We start from the raw sequence: 9,528 nt of genomic DNA on the forward strand, positions 1-9,528 counted from the left end.
AACGTAATGCTTTTATGGTGTTGAAATAAGCTATCAGCCTATACTATCTACTAATTTTGAAATAGTCATAATGAATGGCGTGTGATTTACAACACTTCGTTGGAAACACTTTCGATAACATCGAAAGCATGCTTGATATCTGCGTCAGTGAGTAAGCGATTCACCGTTATACGTATGCTTTGACGTATAGCATGTTTCTCCAAATTATTCAAATAACGCGCCTCAATAACAGCAACACCCTTTGCAATGCACTAGAAATATATTTCAATGTATAAACAATTGAAAACGTTAATTTCATATAGGAATTACCTTATTGGCTATTTGAATGAGCAATTCCCGTTCCTCATCTGCATTTTCGCGTTCCTCCGCTATATATAAGTGTTTGATGGGCGAAAGTTCGTTGGCACGCAACTTCAACTTTGAAAATTTACCAAATATCATTTGCACTTTTCGCGAAATTTCCTGCAGTTGGGTAAACATTTGCGGTTCGGTTTCGAAACGATCAAGTGCAGAGATGGCTGCTTGTGTCAATAGTGGTGGCAGTGATGCAGAGAAGCAATAACCCAAACCCGACAGACGTTGGTGCTCGACGATAAAGTGTGAACCGACACAGAAACCGCCGATGGTAGCTAGAGAATTTTCCATACCTGCCATAATGAGATCAACCTCAATCAGCTGTTAATAAAAACGTTTAGTAAACCATTAAAATATAATATATGCAATTTATGTTAAAAAATATACTTACGTCGACATTAAAGTGCTCGGTGAGACCATGGCCGGTTTTACCAAGTGTGCCAAAGGAAATGCTCTCATCCAGGAACAAACGCAATTTATACTTAGCACGTAGCGCTACAAGTTCGGGTAAAGGACATATTTCGCCAGTATTCATGTAAATACCTTCGGCTAAAAGAAAACGACGGGTCTTGGCTGCCTTCTTTGGATTCTATTTGTATAAAAATAAACTATTGGTAATTACACTTTTCAATGCATACACATACTCATTTTATAAACACACCTTTGCATCTCGTTCTTGTTGCTCAATAAGTAGACTCTCCAAATCGGCCATATTATTGTGTTTGTAGTAATAAATAGTGCTTCGTGAAGCATCCAAACCTTTTTGGATGGCAAAATTAACCATCTCATCACTTAAGAATTCATAAATAAAAAAAATTATACTAACTCTGATGTTCAATTTTAAAATTTTTACTTACGCAAATATGACATCGCCTCGTTTTGCATATGCTGGTATAGCACTTGCTATGGTAGAGAATCCATAAGAGTATACCACTGATTCCTCCATACCCGTAAATTTTGCTAAACGTTCTTCCAGATCCAAATGTACATCCATTGTACCGTAGAAACCACGGGGTCCGCAAGAACCAACACCGTATTTCTTCAATGTATTGCAAGCATCCTCCAATATTTTGTCATCTTCTAATAAACCCAAATAGTTGTGCGTTGCTAAATTTAAGCACTCATGTCCGTCAACTACCACACGCTTGCCTACTTTCGATTGGACTAAACGTGTTTGCAGCAATGGATGATTGGGATCGGTTTCAGCTATGAGTGGTTCCGGTTCATATTTGGAAATAATTTCTTCTTCCTCTACTTTTGTGTACCGTTTACCACGCCCATTACGCTTAAAAAGTAACAACCATATTACCGACAGCAGCAGAAAAGCTTCCAATACAATCACATATAATGGGGTCTGGAATTAGCAAAATAAGAATATAATTATAACATGGTCTATTTGATTTCAATATGACAATTTTACTCACATTTTCAAATATGCGCTCGATTTCGTTAAATAAATAAGGAATTGCGACCATGCTGCTGACCCTATGAAATACTTTAATTAAGTAAAATAAGCAAAAAATCAAGTAATATAAACGCGAACAATCGATGTGATTAGTTCATGTTAGTAAAGAATCCCCATATGCGTCATGCAAAACCTTTCGTCATTCGTGATTGCACTAAATTCCATTTAATTCACATATGAAGTGATAAGATTATTTTTTTATTACTTTTTAAAACAATATTTATAATAGAAACTTGATACTATTTTGGAAAATCACGTTAGATTTTTTAACCGTATCTAATTTTTTCTTAAACTTCTATATTTCAAATGTTTTATATTGCTAATAAAATGTACCTGTTCAATTTTTATCAATCACAATTTATTTATTTTAGTATGAAAATTTTTTTTGATATGAACGTGCAGGTAAAAAACCCGCTTTTCAAGGTGAAATGTCAAATTCTATTTGACTACACCTTTCAAGTGTTGCCTTATTTCTATACAGCAGAATTTCCCTTTTGTATTGTTTACATTTAAAAATATTCGTAAATACAGAATTCAAAGGGATGGTCTTTGGCATTTTTCGTATTCTTTTACTTGTACAAGTATAACACTCCATTGAAAGGCTGATTTTTTGTCGCTGATAATTGGAATAATAATAAATAAAAACAAGAAAAAACGTTTACTTCGGCTGCACCGAAGCTAATATGCCTTTCACAGGTGCATTTCTTTTAGTAACTATGTGTCCAGTCTGTATGGAAGCTATGTGCTATAGTAATCCGATCTGAACAATTTTGTCGTTATTACCTTAAGCAGTAATTCATGTAAAATTTCGTGAAGATACCACGGCAAATGTTTTCCATACAAGCCCTTGATTCCGATCGTTCGGTTTGTATACCAACTATATACTATAGTGAGCCGATCTGAACAATTTCTTCCAAAAATACATTATTTCTAAGAACAACAACCCATACCAAATTTCGTGAAGAAATATCGTCAAATGTGAAAGTTTTCCATACAAGAACTTGATTCCGATCGTTCAGTTTGTATAACAGCTATAGTTATAGTGGTCCGATATCGGCGGTTCTGACAAATGAACAGCTCCTTGAAGAGAAAATGACGTTAACAAAATTTTAAAACGATATCTTAAAAACTGAGGGACTGGTTCGTATATACATATGTACATATACTATGTATACAGACAGACAAAACTTCGTGACAAACTTAATATACCCTGTTCAGGGGATAATAAATAACCTAATGGATAACGAAGGCATTAATTACTGATAGCCTATTGATGGCCGGTTAGTTAGCTATTACTTATCTTCTAGGGTAATTTCTAAAAGTAAAAGGTTAATGCCAATTAGTAAAATTATTTTTCCAGCGTTCTGGTAAGCTAGAGACAAAAAACAAACTGTCATTTTTCATTCACGAGCAGATGTTTTCTCAAATCAGCTGTTACCGGTATATACTAAACAAAAAAAACGCAAATAAACAAATATTATGCGATCACTGCCCTTCAACTATCAAAGAAATAACCAAAATACGAGTTCGACTAGGTTATCGGTCCAAATTTTGAAATGATAAACACGGGCAAATTAGCTGGACGCACTATATTTATTACAGGTTTAATATAATTTACTTCTATAATATTTTAAATATAAATATTAATTCATTCCTTGGACGTTTGATTCGTCAAGGTGCATCACGCGGTATTGGTAAGGCAATAGCTATAAAAGCGGCACGTGATGGTGCAAATATAGTGATAGCTGCTCGAACTACTGAAGAAAATCCTAAACTTCCTGGAACCATTTACACAGCTGCCCATGAGGTGGAGAAAGCAGGCGGGCGTGCACTTCCTTGTGCTGTAGATATACGTGATGAAGAGCAAGTGCGTGCCGCTGTTCATGATGCTGTTTCGAGATTTGGTGGTATTGACATTGTGGTTAATAATGCCTCCGCCATTTCTTTCTCCAGTACAGCGGCCACAAAAATAAACCATTTTGACATTATGCATCAAACCAATACACGTGGCGCTTTCATCGTATCACAAGAGTGTATGCCTTATTTGATACGAAGCGAATATTCACATATTTTAAATATTGCCCCGCCTTTAAACTTGGATCCTAAATGGCTCTCAGCTCATTTAGGGTATACCATAGCAAAGTATGGTATGTCTATGTGTGTGCTAGGTATGTCATATGAGCTAAATGCTATGTCAGTGGCGGTAAATGCCTTGTGGCCCCGAACTTCAATATGCACAGAGAGAATCAAAGCTCTTATGGGACCAGAATTTCTGAAGAGAACACGCAAAGTGGATATTATGGCAGATGCGGCGTATGCAGTGCTTATACGTGAGCCAAAAGAGTTTACTGGTCGTTTTCTAGTCGATGATGAAGTTTTAACGGAAGCTGGTGTAAAAGATCTCGATCAGTATGCTAACGACCCTACAGTCGCAGATGAATTGATGTATGAATCTTTCGTGGATATACCAAAAGAGAAAATTGTACCTTTTATTAATAGAGATATACCAGTATGGAAGTCTATATTGAAAGAAAGAAAACCGAAAGTAAATACACAAAAAGAGGAGAGAAAAATTTCAGGATTATTTGAAAAAATTGGGCCGCTACTTTCAAATGAACTTGTTCAAAAAACATTAGCGATTTATCAATTTCATATAGTGGGTAATGAAGGTGGTGTTTGGTACATTGACCTAAAAAATGGTGCAGGTTCTTGTGGAAAAGGCGTACCGGAAGAGGAAGCGGATGCAACATTTGCAATAACATCAGAGAATTTTGTCGAAATATTTTCCGGTAAAATGAAGCCGTCAACAGCACTTCTTATGGGTGAAATGAAAATATCGGGAGATTTGAGTAAAGCTCTTAAATTGGAGAAACTTACGAAAACACTTAGGTCAAAAATGATTATAGATAAATTGTAGTTATTTTTTATTTAACGTCTTGTTTGAAGTTTGTTCATATTGAATAAAAAAGTATATAACAAAAGTATGGCAATTATTACGCAGCATTTTATTTGAACTTGAAACTGCAATACGTAGATTTTAAAAATCTTTATCATTATCATTTTAATTTTAGACTTGAGGCAACCCTAATATATTTTAATTATTTGAATGTTTCGTTTTTATTACATCTATTATCAAAAAACTTCTCTGCTTTTCTCTTTGAAAAAATATTCGTTTGTGTTTACATTTGCACTAGGTGGGGGGTCAAATTTATTACTGTCGTCATTATTGCTACGTCTGTGTTTAACGCTGTCCTGTTGTTTTTTGATAGCAAATGTGGGATTGTACTTATTTTAGCATACATACATACATGCATACAAATCTACATATGTTGTATGATTACAGGTTCGCACAATGGATTGTATTCCTAAAATATATCAGTTTGCCTCTGGTACAAAGTCTTATGATTCTCTCTCTTCTATATCTGTTCATGTTTACGTTTTTTCTTTTACCTCTGTGATTGTTGCTATCATTTAATTATGCTGCTTCTGCTTCTACTTCAGACGCCGCGGTCCAATTGTGTACTTTGGACTCTGCTTTTGTTGACTTCATTGTTTGACCAACCAATTTTTTGACATTTAAAAAACAAACGCGCAACGGAGTGGTCGCTATAAATTAGCACTTATTTTAATAGCAAATTAAAGGAAAAAACTTAAAATGATTAATACAGGGAAACTAGCTGGACGCACACTTTTTATTACTGGTGAGGGCGCATATTAAAGTTTTCATGAAAATTAAACTAACAAAAGTGGGTCAACTTTCTTTTTGCAGGTGCGTCGCGCGGAATTGGCAAAGCTATTGCACTAAAAGCGGCACGTGATGGTGCAAACATCATCGTCGCTGCTAAAACAAGCACACCACATCCCAAATTGCCAGGTACAATTTATACAGCGGCTGAAGAAATTGAAAAGGTTGGTGGTCGTGCACACCCCTGTGTTGTAGATGTACGCGACGAGCAGCAAGTACGCTCAGCTGTTCAGGATGCTGTCGCGAAATTCGGTGGTATTGATATTCTCATAAATAATGCATCTGCCATTTCACTCACTGGTACGCTGGATACAGATATGAAGCGTTATGATCTTATGCATCATATTAACACGCGTGGCACTTTCCTTGTATCAAAGGAATGTTTACCATATTTGACGAAGAGTAATCATGCACACATATTGAATATTTCACCGCCTTTAAATTTGAATCCGATCTGGTTTGCTCCACATGTGGCCTATACAATGGCCAAATATGGTATGTCTATGTGTGTGCTGGGTATGGCAGAAGAATTCCGTTCTGCCAAAGTGGCCGTAAACGCGTTATGGCCACGAACTGCTATACATACGGCTGCCATAGAAATGTTGACTGGGCCAGATAGTTTAAATGTATCGCGCAAAGTTGATATCATGGCAGATGCCGCTTACGCAGTTTTGGTGCGTGAACCTACTCAGTGTACAGGACGTTTTCTTATTGACGATGAAGTCTTAACCGAAGCTGGTGTCACGGATTTGAAACAATACGCCTGCAATCCTGAATATGCCGATAAATTAATGCCCGATTTCTTTTTGGATATTCCCGAGAATGAACTCAATGCAATTAAAGAAGATATCAAGCAAAGAAAATCTGAAGGTGCATCTTCCGGTCAAATACCGGCATTATTTGGAAAGATTGAAACATTGCTTTCACCAGAACTGGTGCAAAAAACGCAGGCTGTTTTCCAATTCAATATTGAAGGAGAAGAAAAAGGCACATGGCATTTGGATTTAAAAAATGGAACAGGCTCATGCGGTAGTGGTGAACCAAAGATTTCACCTGATGCAACTTTAACAATGAAAGCTAATAACTTCCATGATATGTTTTCGGGAAAACTAAAGGCTGCAACTGCATATATGACAGGAAAACTAAAAATTTCCGGTGACTTGAATAAGGCAATGAAACTGGAGAAGCTTATGCGTTCACTAAAATCAAAATTATAGACTTTGGTAATTGTTATGACCTGAGGTTTGCTAGTGATAAGTTGCATTTTTTATGTTAAATATAGGTTTAATTTACTTTTTAATAAATATTTTATTTGTAAACCGTTGTTTATTCACTTACATGCATACATAAGTATATGCATATGTGCCTTCCAAACGAAGTTGTAGATTAGACAATAAAAATTTTTGACTTTTTTGTATTATATTATTTGTAATTGTTCCGATTTGGTCAAATTTGTTTGGAAAATATCATAAAATGTGTGTTTAAATATACTTAAAAATAAAAACGACGAGCTATTAACCGAAGTTTTGAATAGATATTACAAATCATTTTAAATGAAATATTGAAGAACGGCATTAAATTGATAATTTGCGCATTATATGCATATATCTTAAAAACTTTTAATGAATGAAATAAGTAATTCACCATATTTTATAGGTTTTGTTAAGTTTAAGAGAAGCAACAAGTTGAATAGAAAATTTTCCATCGTCTTACAACACTATTTATTTTGCTTCTTCTTCCTTTCAGTGCGTCATCAAATCACAGTTAATTGCCGCTAAATTACATGCAAATACAACCAAAACCTCTGATTACCCAAATAATTTCTTTTAATTTCAAAAGTATTTGATAAAATGGAGGAAGAAACTTTACCTGGGAGCTGCAACTTTCTAAAGGACCCATTATCAATAAGGTAACTACATTTTAAATTGTAGTAATACGCAAATAATATAATCATTCATTCATTGCAGCGATCTCGTTGGTCCTGGCACAACATTTGAGATTAACACAAACTTTGATGAGGGCTTCAGCAACGATATATTCGATGAATTAAATTTAGGTTCTGATGAGGAAGATGATGAAAAGTCGGCTGTAGATCACACAACACTGGTTTCGCCGTGGACAAAAACATTTGATGAACTGCGTCAACAAATGGTGCAGATAAATGAACACATTTACAAAAAAATTACACAGCCGGGATTAGCAGAAAACGGTGAAGTGCCGTTAAATGCACGTGTGTGTATACGATATAATGCCTACTGGGAAGGTGAAGGGGCACCTTTTGATTCATCATTTTTGCGTGGCTCCTCGTATCAATTCTATACTGGACGAAATGAAGTAATCGAAGGATTAGAGGAAGCAGTGCGCACCATGTATCGTGGCGAACAGGCACAATTCGTAATTTCACATCATTTACTCTTCCGTGAAATTGGTTGTCCGCCACGCATAAAACCAAGTGCCGATGGACTCTTTATAATAGAATTAGTTTCATTCAATGCCGTTGGTGATTTAGAGGCAGATAAAAACTTAACCGATGAAGAACGACGCAAATATTCCATAGTAATTGAAAAAATACGTGAAGTACATCTCAAAGGTCTAGATTTCTTCGGACAAGGCTTATACAAAAATGCTTTTCGCGCTTTTGAGAAAGCAGTAAGTTTGCTGAACAGCTGTCATTTGGCGAACGAGCAAGAGGAGAAAGAGCAAACAGCATTTTTATTGAAACTATATACAAACTTAGCAGTTTGTTATAATAAAGTTAATCTACCAACAAAGGCTTGCATTATGTGCAAAGAAATACGCCAGTTGACTAACAATAAACCCTCGTGTAAAGCATTATTTCAAGAAGGACGTGCATTGCTACTGCTGGGTAAGTTTTTTTTAATATTTTTATGTATGATTTTTGGCAAATATGTATGTTGTTTGGTTGCTATTGTAGGCGAGTATGAACGCGCACGGCAGATACTTATACGCTCTCAACGCATGGAGCCGCAAAACGAAGATATCAGTCGGGAGCTGAAAATATTGGAAGAACGTTATGCAAAATACAAAGAAAACGAGCGCAGCATTTGGACAAAAGCAATGGGTATAATAAAGAAGAATGATGTCGGCAAACAAGGTGATACTGGTAGCGCCGAGACGCCCAGCATCTTCGAACAAGAAATGGCAGAACTAATGAAAAGTTTCAAGGAAAACATGGATTTGAATAATTTCAACTTACCAACTGGTTTAACTAAAAGTGAAATAAAAACTGTAGATGAGCTAGCGCAGAGCATGGATCTAAAACTAACGCTTTCACCGCTAGACAATGCAACCTATACGCTAAGTAAAGTAAATAAAAAATAAATTAGACTGCTAAAGCAGACTAAGAAGATTGAATGAAATTATAGCAAAAATGTTCGATATATTTTTGCACCAAAGAAAAATAAGTTTATACATAACAATATTAGTGCGTAAGAACAGAGTGCTAAATTTATGCGCCAATTTTTTTATGCAAAACAATTACTAGTAAGTACAATAAAAATTGTATTGGTAAAATCTGTAAAGGAAAATTACTTTTTATTCACTAGTTTAAAAAACTGCTCAGCGACCACAATAAAAAATATAATAAGTTTGAAAATTAATATTCATGTACTCGTATAAGCTTAGAAATAATAAAAAAAACCTGAACTTTTAAAAAATCGAATAATAAATGTTGAACTATGAAAATTGCATTGAAACACTTTTTGTTTTTATTTTTAGTTAAAACGCATAAATGTATTTCATTATTTATGTATAATTCACAAATAATACTAATACGGTTTCTTACTTAATTTTACTCTTCAAGTTTTTATTACTTGATTTCTTGTTTAATATTGCAACACAATTTCACATTTTTAAATTGTTATTAACTTAACACATTTATTTGTATTTGTAATAATAAGCATTTGTGTACACACAAGCCTTTGGGTAATTTTTTTTTATTTTT

The 9,528-nt window shown here is 34.9% G+C and overlaps 4 protein-coding genes across 5 annotated transcripts; 3 read left to right on the forward strand and 1 right to left on the reverse strand.

The window, feature by feature from the left end:
* Positions 1-54: 54 nt before the first annotated feature.
* LOC120770324 (serine palmitoyltransferase 1) lies at positions 55-2,260 on the reverse strand. 2 transcript variants are annotated; one of them, XM_040097706.1, is made up of 7 exons: positions 2,153-2,260; positions 1,779-1,839; positions 1,212-1,708; positions 1,016-1,145; positions 746-943; positions 310-675; positions 55-251 (listed from the first exon to the last, which is right to left on the reverse strand). In XM_040097706.1, the coding sequence occupies exons 2-7, from the start codon at positions 1,827-1,829 to the stop codon at positions 87-89; spliced, it is 1,407 nt and encodes a 468-aa protein (XP_039953640.1). In that variant the 5' UTR covers positions 1,830-1,839; positions 2,153-2,260; the 3' UTR covers positions 55-86. The 2 variants fall into 2 exon arrangements, with proteins under 2 accessions (XP_039953640.1, XP_039953641.1); XM_040097707.1 differs by having other exon boundaries at positions 1,779-1,849; positions 2,153-2,248.
* A 981-nt stretch (positions 2,261-3,241) lies between these two features.
* On the forward strand, positions 3,242-4,802 carry LOC120772696 (hydroxysteroid dehydrogenase-like protein 2). Its single transcript, XM_040101436.1, has 2 exons — positions 3,242-3,421; positions 3,496-4,802. Exons 1-2 carry the CDS (start codon positions 3,376-3,378, stop codon positions 4,734-4,736), a joined length of 1,287 nt encoding a protein of 428 aa, XP_039957370.1. The 5' UTR covers positions 3,242-3,375; the 3' UTR covers positions 4,737-4,802.
* A 279-nt stretch (positions 4,803-5,081) lies between these two features.
* LOC120772247 (hydroxysteroid dehydrogenase-like protein 2) lies at positions 5,082-6,973 on the forward strand. The gene is made up of 3 exons (XM_040100744.1): positions 5,082-5,162; positions 5,321-5,520; positions 5,589-6,973. The coding sequence occupies exons 2-3, from the start codon at positions 5,475-5,477 to the stop codon at positions 6,779-6,781; spliced, it is 1,239 nt and encodes a 412-aa protein (XP_039956678.1). The 5' UTR covers positions 5,082-5,162; positions 5,321-5,474; the 3' UTR covers positions 6,782-6,973.
* A 367-nt stretch (positions 6,974-7,340) lies between these two features.
* On the forward strand, positions 7,341-9,222 carry LOC120772453 (inactive peptidyl-prolyl cis-trans isomerase shutdown). Its single transcript, XM_040101076.1, has 3 exons — positions 7,341-7,473; positions 7,532-8,430; positions 8,500-9,222. The coding sequence occupies exons 1-3, from the start codon at positions 7,415-7,417 to the stop codon at positions 8,904-8,906; spliced, it is 1,365 nt and encodes a 454-aa protein (XP_039957010.1). The 5' UTR covers positions 7,341-7,414; the 3' UTR covers positions 8,907-9,222.
* Positions 9,223-9,528: the final 306 nt, after the last annotated feature.

Source organism: Bactrocera tryoni, chromosome 3 (genome assembly GCF_016617805.1).
Source record: "Bactrocera tryoni isolate S06 chromosome 3, CSIRO_BtryS06_freeze2, whole genome shotgun sequence".
Taxonomy (NCBI): Eukaryota; Metazoa; Arthropoda; class Insecta; order Diptera; family Tephritidae; genus Bactrocera; species Bactrocera tryoni.